The 25,750-nt window shown below is 45.1% G+C and overlaps 2 protein-coding genes across 5 annotated transcripts in view; both read right to left on the reverse strand.

Annotated features, from left to right (window-relative positions):
- Nucleotides 1–25,750, reverse strand: part of CFAP418 (cilia and flagella associated protein 418) — a 124,354-nt gene that overhangs the window by 24,237 nt on the left and 74,367 nt on the right. The window lies entirely within an intron of this gene.
- Nucleotides 200–11,192, reverse strand: TP53INP1 (tumor protein p53 inducible nuclear protein 1). Of its 3 annotated transcripts, XM_052703319.1 has the most exons (5): nucleotides 11,070–11,192; nucleotides 8,527–8,810; nucleotides 7,718–8,069; nucleotides 5,848–5,881; nucleotides 3,542–3,730 (listed from the first exon to the last, which is right to left on the reverse strand). In XM_052703319.1, exons 2-5 carry the CDS (start codon nucleotides 8,636–8,638, stop codon nucleotides 3,713–3,715), a joined length of 516 nt encoding a protein of 171 aa, XP_052559279.1. In that variant the 5' UTR covers nucleotides 8,639–8,810; nucleotides 11,070–11,192; the 3' UTR covers nucleotides 3,542–3,712. The 3 variants fall into 3 exon arrangements, with proteins under 3 accessions (XP_052559278.1, XP_052559277.1, XP_052559279.1); XM_052703318.1 differs by lacking the exon at nucleotides 5,848–5,881 and having other exon boundaries at nucleotides 200–3,730; nucleotides 7,718–8,066; XM_052703317.1 differs by lacking the exon at nucleotides 5,848–5,881 and having other exon boundaries at nucleotides 200–3,730.

Raw genomic sequence — 25,750 nt, forward strand, 5'->3', positions numbered from 1 at the left:
GCGAGGGATCTCTTAGACTGTGTATTATCACTTGATAATAAGTAATATTAGCAGATAAGTAGATTAGATAAATAATGCAAATCAATTCCCAGAGAAACCTTTGTACAACAGCAAGGATTTTGCTCTATACTGTACTCCTATCTAACACACTCCAATAGGACACCCATACATTTCAAGTTCATGAGACATGACAGAAGACTGACATTTTTAATAGGCCATTTATTGAGAGTTCAGATCACGTCTCCCCACGGTGCATAATGCACCATGAAAACAAAATACAGAAGATTGCTTCAGGAAATACACACCGGTTAAGCAATGCTACTTTTTGGCAAAGTGCTGTATTTTGTCAGCTTTCAGCTTGTGTTAAACTATTAAAAATAAGAGCGAGACATTCTTCCATATCAAAAAGACTGCTACAAATAGAAAGTGGCTCTGGAAAGAAGCTGCCGTATATGCATAGACTGATATACAGTATTAATCCTATCTGAAATGTCCCTTTTGTATCTTCAAGTCTGCTGTGTAAAGTTACACCTAGAAGGCACAGTTTAAAATGCAGATCTGTTTGTTAACCAGTATATGAAAATATCATTTCAGCAAAATTCATGAATGTCAATCAGTATGAGACACTGCAAGGCCTCCACTTTTACAAGAACAAAAAAAAACATTTTAGTACAGTTCAAAAACCATATAAAAAGCCACACAGCTCACTAATAAAACAAAAAACCAAAACGAATCTAATCGCCCAATAGCTCCAGGCATAAAATGGGACTAGATCAACATAAATACTTAAAACAAATTAACAAAAAGCCATTGATGCAGTACTATCTCACACAACAACACGGTTTCCACTATTACAAGTTGAGAAGCACAGCTTTGTGCAACAAAACAGTTTATATCCTGAAAGATATAGGAGTTCATCACCAGAAAGTTATCTAGTAATGTAGTATAAAAAAAAAAAAAAAGATGAGTTTCTCCCAACTCTAGGAGCAGTCTAAAGTTGCATTTACTTGCCTGCTAAGAACAGACCAAGGCTCTCATTCTAATGCCTGGGAGCCTTTACACTCTCAATTCCACCCCCTGTTGAGATCAAAGGATTACTTACTCCTTCCAACACAGGGAGGTGGATACATCATCTTCCTTCATTTAACTTTAAGAAAATTAAAGCTGAAGGAAAGTAGTTACTTGATATATCAAGAAAAACATAATACAGGAAAGCACAGAATTTTCCTGAGCTAGAAAGTTGGCAGTGAGGAAAAGGAAGTTTAAGCTGGACAAAGAGTTGGAGTGGTAAAGGTAGACCACCTGAGGCAAGTAGAAGTTTATGCCAGGTACAGATATGTACAGATGCAAGACTGGAGAAACTACAGCTACTTGGAGATAAGCCAGAGTATTTGGACCACAAAAATTTTATATGAATGTGGATACATAAGGCTTTAAAGAGCAGTAACACCCTCACTGCTATTTTTGAGGCTCATAACGTGACCAATTTTGTTCTCTTACCCAGTTCACACAAACTCCATGTGTTTTGAAGGCCAGTGTATCCAGGAAAGCACCACTTGCTCTTACACATGCATGTGTTTCCCAACATCCCCTTGCAACAACCCTAACTAATCCCAGGTAAGCAGCAAAACTGAAGTGAGAAATGAAAACTGAAAGAAATGCTGTTTCCTGCATACTAGGTATGCTCCCCAGCAATTCCAGCTGCACTGCGTGCAGTAACTACATCGTGCACTACACTATAACTACATCAGTACTAATTCAAATTGTTGGGCTTCTGAGAAAATCTGAAGCATTTGGATGGATTTAGAAAACAAGTGTTGCAGGTCTGGAACAATTCACATTGACATCACCCAATTTCCAATGCTCTCCATGTGAGTCCTTACGGAAACTTCTGTCTAAGGACTACTGGAAGACATGGCTGAATGCCACATTAACACCTGAATGCCCCAGGCACCCAGCACAGGGAGGAAAAAAAAAAAAAAAAGGACCACACAACATTTGAGCACTGATAAAAAGGAGGTAAAATTACTCATTCCCCCTTTTTTTGTGAGAATTTCTGTTCCCTCTCCCCTTCAAAGAGATTTAACCCACATCCTAGATTACCTATCAGTGTTCAGAGTGCCATGTGGCTGCAGTGTAATGTACAATCTATTAATAAGCTGGGCTTTTTTTGTCTTTAAGTGCCCACCTACTCCCAACAGAGTATTTTGCAGAATGTTCTTAAGAATGAATACTTAAGTATTAATACTTAAGAATACTTGAGTATTTGTTAGTTTTGAATGGCTTCTCTTCCCTACTAACCCACAGAATTGATATCCAGTCTTTCTGCTCCCTGTTGACTTAAAAACATTGCTGAGGTGCCTCAAATTTTATATACCGTTATCTGTATTTAGTTCTGTAAGACAGTTTCAGCATGCTCTTCTCCTTGCCACCCACTGCTCTTCATTTCCAGTCACAACTGATCTCAGACTTGATTGAGTGGGAGAATAGATTAGACAGTTAGAAGAAGTTCTATCAGAAGTCCTTCTTCTAGCTATTTTCGAGCAACTCTCAGCCTGTAAACAAGAAAATCTAACAGCAATCAGCAGCTCAGAAATAGCTGAGCATCAGCCTGACTTCTTCAAAAAAGCAGTCAGCTACCAGTGGAATTAGAAGAACAGTTGATCCACTATTTTTGGGGGGGGTAACTAGACTACAGAACAAATGGAACAGATTAGGTTTTAGAAGAAATTGATCTTCAACAATAAAAAGAGTTAGAAAGGGAAGAGAGCTCAAACTGTACCAAGTAGAACACTTTAGCTCTCTGGCTTATGCATCTGTACTTAACCCATAGGTCCACTTCTCCTTTCACTCCACTGTGAGGTACTTCATCTGTAACACCAGTGCCATAGATACTGCAGAAATACCAAAGGGACTTTTAACCCTTTTCTGATACTCTTATTAAGTACCTAACACAACTACACAGACTCCATGCAAACACAGGTAGGTACTAGGCAATTCAGATTAGTTGTCCTTGTAACAGATCAGCATAGCTATGTAATATTCACTGGCAGCTACAGTATTTCCTTGTTAGAACTTAATCAGATATGCCTAATACAGAGAGATACACAAGCTGTCAAGTACTTGTCATTAAAGCATATGGCTAACTTCAAATTTTTAAACTCCACTTTGATTAATGCAAAGACATAACTGATTTTTCTATCTCAGTTAAGCTTCTTTAAAAGACTATGAACCTATCCATACATTGTAGATAGGTCAGCACATGAGCTACTGTACTGACAGGCTTCTAAGACACCGATACTTAACATAATTTAGACCGTAGCGAGATTTTTGGAGATGTGTCATCAAACAAATGCAGCACTAGTTGTGATTGTGTCTGAGGGAATCGATGATCAGCTGCACATTGACCACACTCACCTATGTGTGAAAACATGAGCAACCTAAGAAACAATCAGATCATAGATTAAAACACGAGAGCCATCAGTAATTGAACTGACGCTGGCAAGGCTGGTGAACAAACAGTCCGTTGTGCTTGATATGCCGAGAGTGGCAATCCCTGGTGAGGTTTTGGCGACGGAAACCATTTCTGTTGAGGAAGTGTCTTTTGCTGTGTTCTTTTATCCAGTGGGTAGGACGAAAGCTCTTGTTTTTTTCCAGAAAACTTGAACGAGCAGGAAGAGCTGCGACAAAGCAGCGAACACGCTGTCCTGTTTCATTTCGGGCCTCCAGTCTAGAAACAAAAGATGCACATTTAGATTGTTTCTGAGTTAGGACTGAAAGATGCAAGAAGGCACGAGAACATGAGCGCCCAGCATTTCAAGAAGGGGCACACTGATTGCACCGGACAAAGATCTGGGCTCAAGTTAGGCCAAGCCAGTTTAAGAAAATCACATTGGTAAGCAGCACTGCCAACTTGCTTTTACCACCAAGGCAACAAAACAGCTTTTGGGCTTCTGGTGTATAATGCCACTGTGCCTTTACTTTCCCCACTCCATTTCCCTAACACCACAGCACAGCACAGATCAGAATTACAAGGCAACGTGCGTCACCGATCCAGCTTTAGAAGACTTACATTTATCCGATGGGCAAAGTTTGGTTTAAAGAAAATCACCTTGAACACTAGTTGTTTGAACTGAAAACAAAAGCACACTAGTGAAAGCGTAATTTGGATTGGGAGCAAGTAAACTCAATGTTCATGCACAGGAGTGGGAAAGACAGACAAGTTGCAACACACGCTGGAAACAACTCAAAAGGATCATTCTCCAAACAGTCCTCTTGATTTCACAAGTGGAGAGAGTCAGCAGTTTTGGCAAACCTTTGCATCATGCACTAGTGAGAAACAAAACAGCAGCCCATGCAAGCAGGGACTGACATAGTGATATACTGACTTCCCTACTTCACCAAGCAATCACTGGCGTTTCCTGAAACTTCAAGAGTAAAGATAAAAATAACTTGGTGGTTTTAGAAGTGAGAAAAGCAAGTCCCAAGTCTGAGAGCCACAGCTGGTATGAGACCAGAGGCATTTCCAGCTACCAGTGAGCAACTCATTGGTACCCAGAAAGGTGTCTGAGAGGTCAGGAGTCTGCTTAAGCATGAGCAAGAAATCCCTTTAGAAATCTGTCTTTTAGCAGTAGCATGCCTGTACGCAGTATTTTTGGGGGGAGGGATTGGTTTGCATTTATTGTACAACATCCCCATGGGCTCCTGGAGAGCCTGCAATAAGCACTGACTGCCATGACCATGGTTCATCCTTCTCAAGTCTCATCCAGGAGGTGACTGGCACAGAGCTGAGCTCCTCTACCTGCCTCCGCCATGTGTACAAGGATGTATATGCTCTGTCAGAAAGGGACACTGCCCCTACTCTCTCCTTTTTTCTTTTAAATATCAAAATCCACTTAGTCCACTTGCTTTTTAAGTTCCTAGGTAACTTGAAGCAACTGTACTGAAGCCTACAGAATAGCACTATGACATGCTCATTTTCTTCTCTCCATTCATTGGATTTATCCTAAATCTAGGACCTCAAACAAACCTGCTCAGCAGATTGCACCAGCTCAATTTACACAAGGGTGCCTGCAAACATGGGGCTACCATTTTCCATATATAGTGGTCCCTTCATGTGTTCCACAGTGCTGGAGCTGGAACTCCAGATGAAGCCTTAAAAAGTTAGAAAGCCATACCACAGGATGTTATTGCAATGTGTTTTTCCTAAACACACTTTTACTTTGTGTCATTAGCTAAAGAAGTGCATTAACTGCTAATCCTAAGTGTTGTGACTTATTATGGGAGAAAATACAACTGACTGAAAGAACACAGGAAAAGTTTGTGCCATCCTTTTACTTTGGCAGGAATTTAGAAGGAACAAATGAAGACTTCCAAAATGAAAGTTCTGTATTTTGGTATCTCAGTGGCTGCCTTTGATAGTCTGGCCCTAGTGAGCCCCAGGCACTGGGAGAACTGGGTTGATGAGCCTCTGACCACATGGTCAAAAACATCTTTTTAGAGGGGCTATATCTAACGCCAGCCTGATGCTCCATATACTTTGTGTGCCCAGCATCTGTACTGCTAGAAAGCACTGCTACTACAGTTAGAATACATAGCCAGATCTCACAAGAAACATTAAAGGATTCAGACCCCACACCAATTAATATTTTAAATATTTTAATTTTTCTGCACTTAGCATTTGGGCTTGTTAAAGCAGATGCAGTTAGGCTCGATCAATTTACATTATTCAGCACAAAGGTTAGTCCTAAAAAGGAATATTGTTTTGGCATACAAGGCTCTAGAGGAAGCAGTGTTGCTAGCAAACTGATCACACAAGCAGCACTATCCCAAAACAGCAGTACTTACTGTGCCAGTGTGCCTTAAGCAGCTTTTCTTGGCCCTACAACATTAAACGGCCAACCATTAAACCACTGGGGACTTAAAGACAGCTTTCAAAGCCTACTGTGCTTTCAGTGCAATTGATTTTCCCAGTTTGAGATCTCCCTCAGCTTTAGACTTGAGATCAACCCCCAGTTCTGCCACCCCAAATAGTGATGTTTTATACAGAGGTCTAGATCCTCTGATAAGGTAACAAGTGAGAAGACAGCATGTGGAAACTTAATCATACGCCATTTGGGAAACTAAAGCTGAGACACTCAACACATTAAGGTTGCCTAACTCCACTGCATAACATAACACAAGATTCTTCTCCCAAATAATTTATATCATTACCTCTTGCAAAGAAGTCACCAGAGAAGCCAGTATCTGACTGCGGGTGTTACCATGCACTGGAGACGACTCATCAAAGCTGGTCTTTCCTTTACCAGGCCATGCCTAAGAGCCTACGGTTGTCCTGCAGACTCCTCCTAACCCAAATTTTAAAAGGTGCTGAGTACACATAGCTTCCCCCTAAGTTCAGCTAGATCCTCAGTTTTTGATATCACAAACTGCCCTCCTCAGATAATCACGAGGCACGGCATGCGATTCTGTACATGTACTGGTACCAGCACTGTGCTCAAAACACAGCCATGTGCACCATCTCAGTCACTCACTTCTCTGAAGTGAGCAGTTTAAACATGACAAGGACCTGACCCAAAGTCATTGGGCATCTACCTACAGCAGCTTCTCTGCACTTTCATTGTTTTCCCACACAAAGATTTCTATAATTTAAGTCACTTTGTTGTCAACCAGGATGCCCAAAACATTCCACTAACTCCAATTAATGGAACACAGGCAAACGTGTAGTGACAGCAACAAAAATATATGTACATGCATATACACATGATATATGGTCTAGATGCAAATACTGGGCACTTGGCAGCAAGGGAGTAGTGCACCAAGAAAACACATCCACAGTAATCTCAAATGGCAAGGTCTTTAGAACTCAAGGTTAGAACAGCACAACTTCTCACCTTGGTAGAAGTTTGCAGTGCAAATTCTCACATTGAGAGATGCAAGTTTTGTTAAGTATTTCAGTTTGGGTCTGTTCCACAAGCTGTGTCTTCTATCCCAACCTATTACTAGGTTGAGAGTGACAAAAAGAAATGGACTTCCCTATTAGGACTGCTGGAGTAACATTTTTCAACTCAAGGTGACAGAAAGGGTACTGACTAATGTTTATGGTAAAATACACATGGCTATAGAATCATTTGAGTTTGAAGGATCTGTAAAGGCAACGTAGCCAAACTCACCTGCAATGAACAGAGACATCTATTGCTTGATATGGTCACCCAGAGCCCCACCCACCCTGACCCTGAATGCCCCCAAGGATGGGGCATACACCACCTCTCTGAACAACTTGTTCCAGTGCTTTCCTATCCTTATAATAAAAAATTCCATATGTTCTGGCTAAATGACTTTTCTTCTAGTTACAAAGGGGGCAAAGCATCTTCTAGCGTACACAATCAGCTGCACAGGTAACTGCCACCAGTCTCCACAGAACTTGAGTGTGTTCTGTGAAGGAATCACTGGGCTCCGTAAATACACCTCTCAGTGTATTTACACCTCTCAGTGTAAGAGCTGCACACCTCATTTCCTCCTAGCACAGTCATCTCTTATAACATCTTTCTAGGCAGGCAGCCCTGATCACCCTACCCAACCTGTGTAGTATTCATGTTATTCACTCGCTCTGAAATAAGCTGGAAAATTCAGTATTAAGTGTCTATACTGATGAAGTAGAAACCAGATATATTTAGCAGCAGACAAGCAGCATTTACTTGGCAGAAAGCAAAGGTACCTGGGACTGCCCGGTCTGCAGAATTCCTCGTCCCCACATCCAGTGTCGCTGAGGCTGTGGCAGGCATTGTGGACAGCATAGACAGACATGCTTGGGTGCTCAATGAGGAGGTTCTCCATAGGGCTGGTTTCTACTTTGATGGCAGTCAGCCCACCTGCAGTGAAACATGGTGGAGGGGTGATGAACCAGCTCTCCTCCATGGGACACGACTCAAATTGGATGAAGCACGACTCGCCGGCCTCAGGCAAGTGCTCCAGAGGAGATGGCAGGCAGGTGAAGACAGGCGAGCTGCCTGCAGGTGATGTTTCAGCAATGTCATCTTGCTCCGTGGTGCAGTTAGTGCAAGTGTCTGCTGCAGGTGATCAGGGGAGCCACCGACATCAGTGATTGCAGAAAGACAAACACAGCAAGGTCACACGTAGCCAGAAACAGGATATGAAACAAAAACAGAAACAAACCCCTATCAGTATGTACACAAGTTTTTATGAGCCAAGGGGAGGGGAAAAGGGAGTTCCCTGACAACGCAGTTTAGACACGTAAAGCAGCTGTTATCAGCCGAGCAATACAACTGTGCAATAAGTCAAGCACATTTTATCTGCACAAGTGATTCTGCTGAAGCTCACGTCAGGCTTATAAACCCCATGTAATTTTTCTTACCAGTTTACATAACACGTTTTGGTGCACGTGTTCAGAAGGCACCCTGCACTTCCATCAGGTTTGCCTTCACCAAGTTTCTGTTGTCTGTATGGTTTCTTCACATGGAAACACAACCAGTACGGGCTAGAGCTCAGGTCTGACAGGCACCTTACCTATGAAGTCAACTAGAATCCACTCGTCATCTTCTTTCTCACTGAACTCTGGCTCTTGGCTGGACAAGCCATCAATCTCTCCCATGAACATGTTATTTAACCTCTGGAACATTACTAAGGCAGGAACAAGACTTTGGCTGGTAGATCTTTATATCCAAGGTTCAAGGCACAGCTCACACTGTTCTAGCACGGTGGCATAGACTTGAGATTAAAGTGCACAGATGCTTTACTAGTTTCGGTACAGGACATGTAGAGTCATGGCTGGTAAACAGTTTGTGTTAAACCTGCAAAAAACAGTGACAGGGGTCTTAGTGACAAAGCAACAGAGAGTGTCCTGAGGGCAGCAAGCTGAAGTCCTCTCACTGGTGCAGGGTGAGGGACCAGCAAAAGTCTTTCCCAGGAGGAAGCAGCCCTACTGGCATCCCAGTGACACACAGAAGAGGCCCAGATCCCTCCAAAGCCTTCCTCCCAGGTCCTCCTCCCGTAAGAAGCTTCACTCTACTGTTGGCCCACACCTCTAGGTGTTCTACACAGAACACAAGCCCACCAAACCCTTCCTCAGCACCCTGACCTCACTGACTCCAAGGAATGAAGAGAGGTGACTTGGTTTAATTACAGTAATGCTTCTTGCATACTTCTCTAGATCTAGGTGTAATGACAGCCAGCAAGCCTGAGCCCTGCACACAGTGGTTGGGATGAGGGCATCCCATTGTTGCTGAGAGCTGAGCAGCCAGTTGTCCCCACACTGGCATGCTGATAGCCCTTGGATATCCATGTGTAACCCAAGGAATGGAAGCCAGCTGAATAAGTAACAGCTACGTGTGAGAAAAATTTAGGGACTGAGCACTCATCTCACCAGAACAACATTTGAATTACTTCAGCTTGTTGGAATTCTTACAGATAAATACCTGCTTAAATAATTAACCAAGGAAAACGATATGCAGATATCTATCCAGAATGGGACAGACACCACAGCAGACAAAACCAACCAACAGTACTCCTTGCAAGCTGCATCCTTTACCAAGGCCTGCATGCCACCTCACCCACAGCCCTCAGACCACACTGATGAGGCACACTGGCTTCCAATGTCAGTGTGCTGTTTCCTCCTCTACACCCCAAGGAAGATTCAAGATAACACCTGAAACTGCATTTTTCTATATAAGAGCTTTTGAAACACGCCATGTTTTCACGCTGATACCAGGCCACCGGACACCAAGCAGTAACACTGTTATTGAGAGTCAGCAGTGGGAGAAGCAGGGAAGAATCACACAAGGCTGGTAACAGTCAACTAGTCCAACTCTCAACCCATGCCCACTCACCACATCCCTCAGTGCCACACCAATACATTTCTTGAACACCTCCAGGGACCGTGCCTCCACCACCTCCCTGGGCAGCCTCTTCCAATACCTCACCACTCTTTCTGAGAAGAGACTTTTCCTAACATCCAACCCAAACCTCCTCTGGCACAGCTTAATGCCACTCCCTGTCATCTTACTGCTGTTATCTGGAAGAAGAGGCAAACCCCTGGGCAGCCTGTGCCAGTGCCTCACCACTCCTCCTGAGATTTTCCCTATATCGAACCTCAACATTCCCAGTACAATGTAATGCCATTCCCCTTAGTCCTGTCACTGTTACCTGAGAAAGAGGCCAACCCCCATGTTACACCAGCCTCCTTTCAGGCATCACTAAGACGCCCCCTGAGCCTCCTCTTCTCCACACTGAACAACCCCAGCTCCCTCAACCACCTTCCACAAGACTTCAGCTCCAGACCCCTCGCAGCTCTGCTGCCCTGAACACGTTCCTGCACCTCGATGTCTCTCTCGTATTGAGGGGCCCTAAACTGAGCACAGCACTCAAGATGCAGACACCAGAGCTGAGCACAGAATCGATCACCTCCCTGCTCCCGCTGGCAGGGCTATTTCTAATACAAGCCAGGATGCCGTTGGCCTTCTTGGCCACCTGGGCACACTGTTGGCTCCCGTTCAGCAGGCTGTCAGCTAACACGCCCAGACCCTTTCCTCCGTTCAGCTTTCCAACCGCTCAGCCCTACGCCCGCAGCAGAGCACGGGGCCGCCGTGACCGAAGCTGAGGACGCGGTTGGATGAGGGCGGCTGAACGAGCAGCGCCCCGCCCAGCGCACAGCGCGACTGCAGGGGCAGAGGGACGCGCCGGGGAAAAGAAACGAACGTAATGAAAAGAAAAGAAAGAGCCGAAGAACAGAAGAACCCCCGGGCCGTCAGCACTCCTCCTCTCCCGCTGTAGCTGGGCCGGCTGTTCCCGCTGCCACCAGGCGGCTCCCAGACGCTCCCGGTCTGACTACGAGCGCTGCGCGGCGGGCGGCGCTGCCCGACCCCACCGACCCGGGCGGAGCGCAGAGTACGGGACCCCGCGGAGCTCCTCCGGGACGCAGCCACCCCGCTCGGCGGAGACAAAGCGGTGGCGAGCCGGTCTCCCCGGCCGCCCTTCCGGGTGCGACAGAGACGGGCAGGCGGGAGGCGCTCGGGGCCGAGAAGCGAGCCGGGACCGCCCGGCCCCGCACTCACCTCCGGACCGCACGGCACCGCCGCTCCCAGCGCCGCAGCCGCGCCAACTCCGCGCCCCGCGCAGCCCTTTGTTGTTATAGCGGCGCGCACAGCTGACGGGCTGCCCCGCCCCGCGCCCAATCGGCGCCGGCGGCGGCTGTCGCTAACGCACGTGACGGAGGGGCGGGGCCGGCGGGGCGCGCTCCCGCGGGGAGGGGACGCGCGGCGCGCGCGGTGGGGCTGTGTGTGTTGGTTGTTGCTCGGTATGGCCGTGTGCGCTGGGAGCTGTGCGAGTGGACTTCATGGAATCACAGAACGGCCTGGGTTGAAAAGGACCTCAAAGACCATCTAGTTTCAATCCCCCTGCTTTGTGCAGGGCCATCAGCCACCAGACCAGGCTGTCCGGAGCCACATCTAGCCTGGAATGCTTCCAGGGATGGGGCATCCACAAACGACTTCCAGTTCATAGATGGGCAGAATTACTTACTTTCAGTGTTAGTGCTCTCAGGAGCGAATAGGGTCTGTGTGGAGGTAGTGCATGCCTGGGAGCCAAAGGCAGGCAGGGCCAAAGGTGACTTTTAGAGAATGAATGCCCCGTGGGATGTGTGTGTGTTACGGAATTACAGTGTTAGGACTTGTTAATTGAGGCTGCACAAAGTGCTTCAGGAGGTGAAAGCCACCATGTCTGGGTCACCTTGGGTCAGCAACCGCGTCACACGTGGCCATCCTTGCTTACAGTGACTGTTACATTAAAATTATGCATTGATCAATTAGTGTAACGTATTTTTCTGGCGCAGTCAAACCTTCGGGTTGCATCTGAGACAGGCCCAGAAAGGAGATGAGATCCTGGGCCTTACGGCTGTGAAGTCCCTGGGAGAGGCTCTTATCCCACATCTCCCTTCCTCCTTGTGATACCATACCCCACATCACGAAGTGGAGACACAGTGACCCTCCTGGCTGTCCCCACCACTGCTGCCATTGGAGCCCAGCAGGCAAGGCAACAGCAGTTCCTTGCGAGACTAGCTGGGCACAAAGGTGGCTCAGGGATTTCCTTAAGGGAACTGACATTTGTATTTGCATTGCAGATAAAAAAGAAGTGATCTCGGGAGCAATGACCTGCTCATACTTCCACCATGCTCCAGCACTTCAAGTATCATAAAAGCAGGAAGTGATTGGGCAGCTCTCCCCTGTTAGTTTTGCAGCACTCAGCATGCGCTGTACATGTCTGGCTGTTCCCTGCCACATCACCAAGAGTTGCAGGGGTGCCTCCGACTCCTTCTTCCTCTTCCACAAAGAGATAAATACAAATCACTTGCAAACTATCACTCCAAGCAGTTTGCATGAACATCAATCACTTGTATGCAGCACGAGCCCAGCATATCTGTAAAGGAACCTCCCAGCCATTCATCTTTCCTTACACATCTGCTTCCAAAGTTTCCTGCCTCAAATTTAGGCACAAGCCCTGCCATGTTGTTTAACATACAAGGTGTGGGAGCAGACCCAGCACAAAAAAAACCACACTCTCACATATGTGTCCATGTGCAAAATGTCCTTGGCTGAAAGTCGACGTTAGGTTTAACATCAAGCTTAGGCACTTCCTTTCCTGCTTTCCTTCCTCTGCCTTTGGTTAGTGCAGAGCTTTCTGCAGTGTTGACTTAATGACATCAAATTAGTTGATCCCGTTGTAAGTCACAGTCTGTAATGCTATTTTCCAAACAGCAAACTACATTTGTGAGTAGGACCAGCTCCCTCCAGACTTATGCAGAACAAGTGCCAGAGACCTGTTTCTGTGTTTCTAAAGTACTGAAGTGAGCAAACTCAAGAATCCAGTTTGGATGTGACCAGGAGCCCCACAATTTGGCTGACAGAGCTGGGGAGATGGAGGTTAGGAGTTTGTTATCCTTCAGACTGGACTGGAAGAAGCTGGGGTTTGGTTTTCTGGGGAGGAACTGTGATCTGAAAACATCAGCCCTCTCACAAAGAGTCCTTGAATAGACAGGGGAAAGTTTGTTTTCCTTTAGGAACTGTCAAGATGCAATCCATTCATTTCATATTGTTGGAGAGCAAAACCAGGTGTTATTAAAATGTTCATTGGCAGGAAGCCACTGTAAATCCCTGCCACGTTAAGAAATAATGGTGAGCTTTAGCCGTGCTTCGAGCTCTTTTCCTTGACTCCATCCAAAATGAAAACCCTGTCAGAAGGCCGTGTGGGTTTTCTGAGAACGCCTCCATCCTGCATTCAGAGTGGAGTTGTGAGCTGGGGCTGTTGGGTAGGGGGCACCTCCATGGGCAGTGCTGTACAGAGCGCTGGGCAGCAGTGCACGTCCTCATGTCATCAGGTGAATGATTTTCTCCTCCTGAAGCACTCATCAAGTGTTTTCTGTCAGAGCTGGCTGTCCTCTCGTGTTTGTTTCTTGTGCTGGAAAAAGCCCAGCACTGCTCACTGCTCCTGCCCAAACCTGTCCTCTCCTTCAGCACTCTCTAACAGAAGACCCTGGTACACCTGTAGCACGGCCAGGAGCCACGCTCTCTGTTTTCAGCCTTGCCTTGTGGTTGGAGGCTTTCCAGGAGCACATCTCGTGCCTATCTCAAGAGAAGTGGACCCATCACTCAGCGAAGAAAAGACCTGGGGATTTTTGACTTCGGCACTGAACTTGTCTTTGTTACACTTAAGAAACTCCTGCACACCATTTATGAGATTCCTAACCCGGATAGGTTATTACTGTGGCTATTAGCCCTTCCAGTTTTTGTTCTTTATTTCAATGGTGATGTCACAGTGGTGGGCATCCCACATGCTGGCCAGTGCTCTTAAGCAACACTCAGTGCAGGGGAAGCTGCTGCTCAGTCAGAAGTTGTTCTGCACCCACTGCAGGCTGAGTTTAGGACAAACGTACCTTGGTGCTATGATTTATTTCCTGCACTGGATTTATCTGTGTAATGACTGTCAGTTAATGCCTGGTGAAGGGATAAGTAGGTCTCTCTGTTGGTAGCACATCCGTATTTTAAATCACGTGGAAATGACAGATGGTGATGAAATATTAGAAGCTTGCAGAGCTTCCTCCTTAAATTGCTTGCTCGCAGCATGTTTTGTTGTGGGACCAGCCATGCTTAAACCCTTTCTTGAATTTTTTTTGCACAGCCAGAGTCTGCAGACATGCACTAACCATCTCTGAGGCATTTCTGGTCTTAGCAGGGATCCACTTATTTCCTTTTGGCTTTCCCACTGATTCATCAGCTTCCCAAAATAGAAAGCACTATCTTTGTTTTGTTGTGATGAGTTACAAAAGAATTAATAACATCAGCTTAGCACCAAGAAATACAAATCAGATCATTCTAAAATGTCCTTGGATTTCATCCGCAAGACTCCATCCAATTGTGCATTACCATTACCTCAGAAAGAGCTCCTGCTCTTTGCAGTACAAAGCATTTGATCCCGCACTGTAATTCTTTTCAGCCGTGGGTGTTTCTTACAAGTTCTGAGCCCAGAGTTTCTCCACATTACTCAGAATGGCCTCAGGAGATAAAAAAAAGTGCCAAATACCTCCGAAAGAAGATCAAATGTCTTTTGGGCTCTGTGCACCCCTTGCTTGCTTAGGACACACATAGCGAATGCCAGCACTCTGTGCCAGCAGAGCCCTGCTGAATGAATCCATGCTGCGGGAGGCCTTGCTGCACTAGACAGCATCTCACAGGAGCCAGGTGCAGGAGTCCACTTTGCATACTGAGGCACTGTAACTGTGAATCTGCTGTTACATCCAACTGAGGAGCTCTTTTCAGATTGCAGTTTAAAACTGGTTATGCACAACAACAAACCAACGAGATCTCAGCGTCTGCAGGATTGAGTGCAATGAAGCCTCTCGGCAAGAGACAGACGCCACGTGCCCTTCCTGGCTGGAAAAGCCAGTTTTCACAGAGAGGTACAGCTTCCATGCAAAACAAGATAGCTCCCCAGGTGCCAGCACAGTTTTCAGTAAATCGTGCCAGTGAGATAGCATTGTCCAGCTGCTATAGCAAGAGGCCTGTGCTCTGGGTTTAGTTGCTGTGGGGCTTTGGGCAGACTGTGTAACTCTGCTCGAGTTCCTCATAGGTAGGATGTGGTCAGGTAGCCAGCCAGGCACCAAGGGGTGATGCAAGAGGCCTCGTGCACTTAACCCGCTGTGCTGCAGGCTCCCCAAGAGCTTCTCCAATAACTGTGAGTTGGCAGAAAGGCTCTTTGATGACGTGAAGTCAAACTGCTCCTGGATTATTCTTCCAGGTGGCGTGAGGTCTGAATCCCAGAGTTACATGTATGATTCAGTTCTTGTCCATAGACACCAAAATGAATTTCCTGACTCTGAGTGACAGCATGACATAATGTGACAACTCAACAGTGACACTGCCAGCAGTCTCCAAGCACCAAGAATTACTGAGGCTCAACCCAAAGAGCTGATGTGCTCATCTACTACATGCATTCCAGTACTTAATGCTCACCATGCTGAAGATGCATCTTTCAATGCTGTGGAGAAAGGGGAGGTTCGGGTTGGATATTAGGAAAAAAATATTCTCAGAAAGAGTGCTGAGGCATTGAAACAGGATGTCCAGGGAGCTGAGGGAGTCACCGTCCCTGGAGGTGTTCAGGACGTAGAGATGTGGCACTGAGGGATGTAGTCACCGTGCATGGTGGCGCTGGGCTGATGTTTGGACCAGATGATCTTATTCCTTTCCAACATCAATGATTCTATGAAGTATTAGAAATGTGGTGGGTTTTTTTTTTCTTTTTTATAACAAAATGTCTGGCAGAAGCAGAGCCTGGGAGTGTCTTCCAGGGATTTTGGAAAAACATCATGACTGTGGTTGTGACACAATGAAGAATGTGTTGTAAGAAAACACAGCTCATGAGAAGAGCTAAATAAGAGACATTTAAATTGAAAGAATTCTTTTTTTTTTCTTTGAATTTTCTAAATCTCATTAACCTAATGTCAGTGTTTGAATAATTAAAGTGGTGTAACGAGATGCAATTGCCAGAGCTGCAAGGACAGTAAACACAACTACGCTATTATCAGGACGAGCTGAGCCTCCAATGATGCAAGAGGTCGGACAGCTGTAATCACACCACTGCACCTGGAACAGGGTCAGCACAGGGGCCACATGCAGCCTGAACATGAACACATTGTACCTGGGCTCTGGAGCTATAATTAGAGCAAAGCTGAAGGTTTATAGATCCCAACACTAAGTGGTACGAGAAAGCTTAAAAGAAATGGAAGTACATTGGAAGAAATATGAGTTTAATATTCAAATGAGCAATGCCACACTGTCTTAATTTCAGCTAGGATGGAATTATTTTCTTTAGAGTGTCTGGAATGATGCTGGTTTTGGTTCTAGGATGAAAACAATGCTGATAACACACCAGTGTTTATAATTGCTGCTACACAGAGTTATACAGAGCCAAGGCCTCCCTCTTCTGCTGCTCAGGGGGCAAGTTGGGCAACGGTTGACAGGTAGTAAGCAATTGCTTATGTGTTTCTTGTTATATACATTCATTTATATATAGAGAGAGACACAGTCATAACTACTGTCCTTGTCCTTTTCTCTGTCTTAGTAAATAGTTTTATCTCAACCCACGAGTTCTACTTTTTTCCCCCCAGTTCTCTTCCCCATCCCACTCAGAAGGAGGGGAATGAGAGAACAACTGTGTGGTGCTCAGCCACCTGCCAGGTTAAACCACAATACACTTTAATTAACTGCACACTAGTTGTTAGTGGAAAAAAAAAAAAAGATGCTATTAAAGAATAAAAAATGCAAGGTTTTCTGTTTGGTCAACTGCAAAAACAGACTGAGGAGCAAAGAGTAGGGAGCCGCCCTGCAGAAATGTTCTGGAGCTTACATACTGTTTCAAAAAAAGCAAGCTTCATACTGAGATGAAGCTATAAAAGAGAGGCTATAAAGTACATGAAGTAATTCTTCCACTTCTCACAGTCTTGGCAAAACTCAGCTGGAACTCCACGAGTCTGGCTTGGGGCACCGTGCTCAGGAGAGATACAACACTGATCAGGCTCAGGGGAGAGCAATGTGTGTGATCGGAGCTCTCGAAAAACACGACTTAAAGGGAAGATTGGAGGAAGGAGGTGCTTGTTCCAGTGAAGGCAAATCTGATGAAGATATGAGTCTTCAAACGCGTATTAGAGATTAATAAGACACTCAATTTCAGCATAAATAGTTTGGTCAGACATTACGAAGCTTTCTAAAAATAAGATAGTGATGCATTAAGATAGATTGCCTGGGGATTGTAAATCTTTTTAAGAAGTGATCAGAGAAAATTTAGTCAGGAATGACAGGGATAAAATGAATCTAGAGAGTGGGATGGTAGAGATGGCTTCCTGAGATCCCTTTTCATCTGGATGTTCCACGATCATCCAAAAGACAAGGTTTTTCATTAGTGCTTGTTGAGCCACGTTATTCACTTCCATCTTCACCTTGGAAATGGAAATCAAATTGTTCAGTCCCAGTCAGCACTGATTTCAGGTTTTTCTTGTACCTAGCACCAACACAACGTGACTGAGTTTAAGTTGCCAGGATGTCAGGACCAAGTTTAGAATAGCATTAGTTAAAATAATAAAATTTGAAGCAATGCTCATACTGATTAAAAATACCTATCACTGGCCTTACATCAAAAGATTTAATTAAAGCAAGTCATATGTCGTGTGTCTCAGGTAATTCACAGTCCCTTTTACATTTCAGAGAGACTGTGTTTGGATAAACATTGCAGTTTTACTGGAACAAGCACAGCAGAGTCAGGAATAAAAGCACATAGATCCAGTCTATAAAGCATCCCTTCTAGTTCTGGCTTGCTGCAGGGAGGGAGGTAGGAGACTTGCTGCCATGTTACCATGCATATCCACGGTGCTGCTTGGAGTCCCTCTAAAACGCAGGAAGTAGGTAGATTTAAACCTGCTCATGGTGATCTGACTGGGCAGTTGGACCCTGAGGAAAGACAAAGCTTGGCTGAGCGCAGCTGTTCAGGCCTCATCCTGCTTCTACAAACACCTTTGGTTTTTTTTCTTCACCCCGTGTTCCTATGGCAGCAGAATCAAAGCCTTGAACAAGTAATCCTCCTGCCTACATCCTGGGAGATTTAGACACCAATGTGAATGCACTTCTGTCTCCGTGTAATTTTGGTTATTACCAAGAGCCTTTTTAGCTCACCTTCAAATTATTACAGCTCCAGTACAGTGATTCTTGTTGCAACATGATAAGGCAATTGGCTCCGGAGCAAGAGTCTTGTAAAACGGATAAAGTGCTTCTACCTATTATGATTAATATTATTTTGCTAAATGCAGAGGGCACTTTGGCTCCCCACACCCCAGGTTGCTAAAGCAACACACATCTGTAAGGAATCATTCTTTTAATTGTGTCAATTAGGCTTATATAAGAGTCCTTCAGCAATCTTAATGTTGTGGAAAGCACAGTCTGAGGTCTGGCTAGAGATGAACCTCATGCTCCAAACACGCAATTATTTCAGACTTCCTCCTGCCATAATTGCTGTGCTGTGCATATGTAGTCAGGGCTAGCAGGAAGGACTGAACTGTGCAGGTTTACTGACTTCCCAGATGCAAGGAAGCACAACAGATGGCTTCTTAAATGCATCTTTGGAACAGAAGAAACACAGAGTTGATCATAAAATCATAGAATAGCTTGGGTTAGAAGGGACCTCAAGGATCACTGAGTTCCAACACCTCTGCTGCAGGTCAGACTGCATCAGATTGCTCATGGCCTCATCTGGCTTTAAACACCTTCAGGGATGGGGAATCCACAACTCTCTGGGCAATGTGTTCCAGCATCTCACCTCTCTCTCAGTAAAAAACTTCCCTCTGACATCCAATCTAAATCTCCCTTCCTTTAGTTTAAAACCATTTCCCCTTGTCCTATCACTGTCTACTCGTGCAAAAAGTTGATTTCCCTCCTGTTTATAAACTCCCTTTAAATATTGGAAGGCCGCAACCAGATCTCCCTGCAGTCTTCTCTTTTCCAGGCTAACAAGCCCTTCAGCCTATTTTCACAGTGGAGGTGCTCCAGCCCTTGATCTTATATTTCATTTGTAAGACATTATGTTTCGATCAAGAAAAAACAAATGAAGGTTCAAACCTGGCATGTAACAGCACCAGATTGATTAATATTTTACAGCTAACTGGTGCTTGGTTAATGACTAATGGTTTACAGCTGTACATTGCTTTTCAAATGAAGCCACTCTGTGAAATGCATAGAGATGTTCAAGTCTACAGTAGTGAAAGCACAGCAAACTACTGATGGACAGCTTTGTCCAGAGGAATGTGAAAGCTGCAGGACCACATGGAAACTTTCCAGACAACAGCAGTGCCTTTCTCGTGTGAGAAAACTGCTGTTCTCCACACAATAAAATGAAATGAAGAAGTTTGTTCTAACTAGCTGCTTATTTTATTAGCTCTATCCTCCTGGGCCATTTTTGCAACCCAAATCATTGTGTGTGAAAAACAAGCACTTTCTGAAAACTTGGTCTAATTAAGAGGCTTGTCATTAAAACATTAGAACAGTGCCTTGCTGCTACGTGACATTGTGCCATCACACTTGCCATGTTTTGCTGGTGATGTGACTCATCATAGGCGTGTGATAGAGATCAGCTATTGAAATGCCATCCAATTGCAATAACCATTATCTGAAACGTCCTGAAATAAAGAAAATGGCCATTTTATAGTGAGACAGCTATGCCTAATTACAGCCAATGATGGTCATATGATCACATAATTGTCCAAACATAACAGTGTGATCATTCTAATGCGTAACTCCATTCATCCAAAAGAAAAGTTCTGAAAATCAGTATGCTAACTGTCCATAGGTTGCCATCCTCTGTTGCAGTGGAACTGCAAGTGAGGCTGCATTACTACTTACTGCATGGACTACGGGTGATCATCTTTTCATACAACGTTTTCAGATTATAGGAAAGAATAACAATGGTACGGGAGTTTCTCTTTGCTTTATTTGTAATGCAGTTACTGAGGGAAGCACACACAGTAACTCACAGTTATGTGTGAGCTCCCTAAACTGAATCCCTCTCAAAATGCTTCTGTGTTAAAAGATTACAATGACCTATGTGGAATAAAAGATGAGAAAATGACTCCCTAATCTCACATATGCCAAAATACAGTAATATTCACATTTAATAACTTGCTAACTTCAGGACAAAGCAGGAGTAACTTGCTTTATCTTTGCTCAGACTGAAGCTTTTGGTTAGGAGCCAAACTGTGCAGCTGAGAGAAATCACACCACGGAAATGCACAGCTTCCTTTTGTTAATGAGGGAGTGGAGAGAAGGCAGTGTGGGGGCAGGAGTTGATCAGAGGAGTTCTCCAGCTCAGGGTTCCACTTCAGGCCTTGACCTATGGTGACCTGCCTCCCAGGACTGAGCTTTGCCATACTGATGCAGAAAGGATTACTTCCCCATGGTTTTTAGTCATCAATCTTCCAACCTAAAGCTCCTTTCTCCTGTAAGGTTCTCAATAATTCATCTGTTTCAGCAACCAGAGAATCACCATAAATCACCTTACTACATCAGCACTTTTTCTCCTCCTATGCTCTCTGAGGGTGTTTTGTCATTAACGTTGTCTTCTCCGCATCTCTTTTCAGTATTTTAGCTGCATTTAATTAGCGTGACCATTTATAATGCTCAGAATTGAACTCTGGTCTGTTTGTGTATGAGTATAGTCAGTCTCTAAAAGGAGTTTTAGAAACGCTTTAGGATCCAATAGAAAATTAAAAAAAAAAGGGGTTGGGGGGGGGGGAAGGGGCAGGAAGGTGAGTGGAAAGCAGGGCAGTATCTAAGCATCCTTTTCCCAGCAACTGCTGCACTTCACCAGTTATGGTTGGGTGGTAAGGGGCTCTTCAGGAGGAGAACATTTCTGCCTACCACTGCAGATTCCCATGTTGGTGTCCTGGAATCTTCTGCAGAAGACCTTCCCAGTTTCTGCTCAGATGAGTTCCCTGTCCTTGCTTCCTTGGATTTGCCAGATGTTTGGCCAAGCAGAGCTTGGGGGGACAGATCCTGGTTGAGGTAAGCGTGCCATCTCTATGTCAGTGAGGATGTTAATTGAGAATTCAGGCCCTTCTTGCTGATCTGAGGAGCTGTAAGTGCCCAGAATTTTGTCAGGAAAAACATTTACGTACCTGAGATGCTGTATCTGTGCATGGCTGTAGGTGCCATTAAGTTGGTAAAGCCAGCTGTAATCTCTCCTACACAACAGCATCCCTTACCACCTCAGGGACCAACCCCAGCAAACCTGGTACTTTTCCAACAATCCTTTTCAAAGGAGCATAAGTAGAATAAGCACTATAGTGTCCCAGGAACCTACATAGGCACCTCCATGCTATACTCTGCAGTTCCATCCCTACAGTGGTCCCCTGTGGTCTGGAGTGTATAACATTGTCCTGTCCTTCAAGGATATTTCAGTAGAGTTGGCAGCCTTACATTCTTTTACACCTCCCAGTGCTCACACTTCCCACCCCTTGCAGCAGAAACACATCTCTTGGCAGCCATGTGAGCTGTCTACAATGGGGCTAAGCTTGCGTTGTGATGAACGAGGTGGAGTTAGATTTTGGAAGGTAGCTGTGTTGCACTGACAGCCCGTGGCCCGAGCTGGGCCCTGCTTTCCTCCAGGTCATGCCCCAGCAACAGGGTCAGCAAAGGGCCTGAGCATCCACAGCTTGGAGTGGCTACGTGTGACCTTGGGATAAGTGTCCTAGGACACTGGGACCAACCCACAGGTGTGATGGTGTGGGGGAGAAACAGTTTTTCAAAAGAGAAGGCATAAGAATAAAGGAGAAGGCTTGTCAGAAGCCCAGTCAGAAGGGCAAGGCTTTCATTATTCATGTATGTATATATAAACAAAAACTTAATTGCCATTGGGCTTTTCAGGCTTTTGTTTGAAAACACAAGAGGTGCACAGAGTTGAAGTGCTGTTTGCTCACCTCAGTAAAAATTTCTGAGGCTCCTTAAAGATTCTGGGGTTGCCCATCTCAGTAAAGATTTCTGAGGCTCCTGGGGCTTCTTTTCTCTGCTCAGCCATAAAAGGACCTTGTCCACAGACTGCCGAGTATAAGACACTTGTGGTAGGAAGAGAACTGTGGCTATCAGCAACACTCAGCAGGCACTATCTTTTCAGTGAGGAACTAGCAGGGTTTGAGGCACTCTCCTGCAAGCTGCTGACTGCACAGCCTGCTCAAATGGGGACAGCCTGGTACGTGCATGGCAGGCTGGGACCAGGAAGGAGAGATCAGTTCCATATCGTGAGCCACTGGAAGCTGGAGACCAAAGGTTAATGTGAAAGAGATGCAGTTCTGCGTCCTTGCAGACCTGCAGCTTTTGGACATGTTGCTGCTAGATCTTTGTTACATGTGAGCGTCCCAAAGCATTACCACCTCCCCAGAGACTGGCACACTGCCCAGAGGTAAGAAGGTGGCCTGCAGCACCTAGGAATGCCCACTCTGAATGGAAAATTTTCTCCAAGTCCTTGCACAAGCTGTACAAGAGCCTTGGAGGACGCAAGGGATGCTGTATCACTGCCAGCAGATCTGCAATGTTTTGCTCAGCTGCCAGACAGCATGCTCAGCCGACAAGAGTTTGGAGCCTGGTTAAAGTTCCTTGACCATAATGAAGAGGGATCCCTTCAGGCCACTCTTTTTTTTTTTTTTAACAAGAGTGTCTACTGCAAGGTGTCCAAGTGCCAAGTTGCCATCACCGTAGACTCTGCCAGAGAAATCAGGTTATGGGTTAACCTCAGTGACAACCTGCTGTGCCCTTTCCAGTTCTTAGACATACAGACCCTATGTGGTAGGCAGCAATATGCCCTGTTAGTGTCTTTTGTTTTGGAAAACAGCATTAGGTGAACTCCCTTATGACTGGAGGTCTAGGACACGGTGCTCACGATGCCAAGTTCTACCCTCTACCTTGTTCTAACACAAAAGCAGCAAGCAGCAGCATGCCTGCACAGGGAGTGCAAGGCAGCCAATGAATGGCAGAGCAGGGAGCGGTCTGTACCCAGGCACACCGAGTGCTGCTGGTCTCATCCTTTTTGCCTCAGGTAGTAAAGGTGGCAGCAAGTCCACGGATGTTTCCTTGGTGGGATACGTCTCATATCTCCCTGTGTCCCTGCTAATATGAAGTAGTGATATGTCCTCTACATCCAAAAGGCCTTGGGGTTTGGGCACTAAGTATGCAAGTCGGTTAAAATGGCTTGGTCCAGGGGCCAGAGGGTCAGCCGCTCTCAGATGTGACCATCTGAGAGTACAAATGTTGCCCACAGGAACTCAGTGATAGGCCTCCACACCCAAGCTACCAGCCTCGTACATTAGTTACTCAGTAGTTCTTCCTCTCACAAGTTCCTAAAATGAAATAACACAGGAAAATGTAAAGGTCTCAGTGGAACATGATAAGCTCCCAGAACAAACTGTTCTCCCCTACTGTTTTTTCTTCACTGGAAAGCTGTAGGACTTTCACCATGAATACCTGCTAGTATTTATTTCCAGTCTTCTTAGGAACAAGCTCCAGTGATGCACTTTTCTATTATTCATCTTTCCTCCATCCAACTGCTAGTTCAGGTTGCAAGATCAAAACAAGCATTCGCAACAAACATAACTGCCCCCAATACAACTCTAGCTTAGCACTGGCTAAAATACATTCACTTTGTAGATTCTACTGAAATCCTTGTTTTGTTTGAGACTGACTTCATCTGCATGCCAAAAACCAGATTGCATGCTTCCAGCTCCCTCTTTCTCATCTCCCTCCCAACAACTTCACAAGAATTTCAAACAAGAAAAGGCTGGCAACTTGTTGAAGGAACACAAAGACTTTGTCCTTGCTAGCTGGAGAAATAGCACTGGTACCTGTCCATCAAGAACTTGTGGCTTTTCAGTTTGCATGTTTCTTGCTAGCAGTGTTTATCCAGGTAGCACAGATGGGGCGTATCATTTGGCAAGCTTACCTGTAAGCTTTCTACAACAAAGATGATAACAGGTGCAAGATAAGGGACATGTACAAAACCAGAGTTCATTACAAATACATTTGCATCCAAAGCAGCAGCGGCAGGACTTGGCTCTGCTTTATCTTAAAAGCATACACTTTGTGAATTCCATTCAAATACTCCCTGTATTTGCATCTGATATCACCCCAGGCAACAACATGGAACCAAGTTGTGTTTGCGTAGGCCTGCGCTTCTGCGCAAGGGCAGACAGATAAGTCATCTCTCATGACAATATTGAGTTTTCAGGGTGGCTCTTGAAAAACCAGAGCCAAAATTGTCCCCACAGAGAGCTGGGTTTTCAAAGGAATGCCTTAGATAAATAGCAATGCCTTCTCAGTTCTGACATCCTCATTTTGATGTCAAAGTGGAAGCCGAGCAGCTATGTGCTAAGCCCTTGAATATCTGGCTCCAAGTCCTGCTTCTGCCTGTGTGCTCAGAGAATGTGGTACAGCTCTGGAGAGGTTCTTGGTCAGAGGGGATTAGTAACCCACAATTAGGAGAGAGTCTGAGGTTAATTAGAATGATCTGTGTGTGATACTATACCCTTATTCTGAGTTACTCTCTGCAGAAGTCCTGTTTTGCTCCACTGGCTAAAAAGAGATAAGAGACTATCCTAAGAAAAGATAGGTATTGAAAGGTATCGTGCAACAGAAGTTGCATGACCTGAATACCCACTGCTTCACTCACGGCTTTGCAGCATGAATCAGAAATAACTGAAAGCTGTTTAACATCCATAAATGTGCTTGATGGCATATTTGAAGTGCATTGAGAGATTCACCTATCCCTATCCAGGGAGTAAAACTGATCCTCACGTAAAACTGCAGGAGGTTTGAGAATACCAGGTGGGCAGCAATTCCTGCTGAGTGCAGTGGAGTGTGCCCATGGTTGGCAAAGGTGTCAGTGGACATGGAAAAAAAGAGCTGTTTGCTTTCACTCAGGACACTCAGTTCAGTCCTTCAGCACACAGCCAGAGAAGCACACAGTGGTTCTCATGCTTCATAAATTCGAGACCTTTGTTCTCCACTGTCATTAGTATAGCACCTCTTGCAGTTTTCATCTGTGATTGAAACTGGGGAGTGCAAAATGGTAATAAGAAATGTTTATAAACACATTTATCTACAGGCAAAACCACAAAAAATAAACACACGCAGCAGCAACAAAGATGAAACCTCTTCACTGCAACGTCATTTTGAAACTTTTTATCTACTTCGCAATTAAAGACTTTATTATTTAAACCACGTAAAATGGGATAAGTGCATTTTAATGTAGCTCACTGCTTGTTACCACATGCACGAATGTATTATTCTGTGGCCAGGAATGGAACGACTGCAGTTAGTCATGTTTTGTTAGTGTACTCCCTTAAAACAAAGATTTTTGGCTGAGTATTTTTTGTAGTTCAGGTACAAAATAACTGCCACATGCCTGTTACCTGTGGCATGCAACTGGACAGGAAATACTATGGCTACTCCACAAAGATTTTTTCCTCAACTCTCATACTGGAATGAATCCAGGATTATTCAGCAGAGGAAAATGAGAGGGGGCAGGAATATATCCTTGCCCATACAAGCACAGGTCCCCATTCTTATTTCTTCTCTTGTTGTTACAGGTTAGGATGCTGGTGTCTCTCATCTTCCAGCCAGTACCTCAGCCTCCATCCTGTTGGATATCCTGAGGTGGG

This window comes from Tympanuchus pallidicinctus, unplaced genomic scaffold (genome assembly GCF_026119805.1).
Source record: "Tympanuchus pallidicinctus isolate F22 unplaced genomic scaffold, pur_lepc_1.0 scaffold5, whole genome shotgun sequence".
Classification (NCBI taxonomy): Eukaryota; Metazoa; Chordata; class Aves; order Galliformes; family Phasianidae; genus Tympanuchus; species Tympanuchus pallidicinctus.

Coding starts and splice junctions, on each gene's coding strand:
- TP53INP1 (XM_052703317.1), bottom strand. CDS start 8,638: ATGTTCCAGAGGTTAAATAACATGTTCATGGGAGAGATTGATGGCTTG. Junction 8,070..8,526: donor GATTCTAGTTGACTTCATAG/GTAAGGTGCCTG, acceptor GATCACCTGCAG/CAGACACTTGCACTAACTGC. Junction 3,731..7,717: donor TGCAGACCGGGCAGTCCCAG/GTACCTTTGCTT, acceptor TTTTGTTTCTAG/ACTGGAGGCCCGAAATGAAA.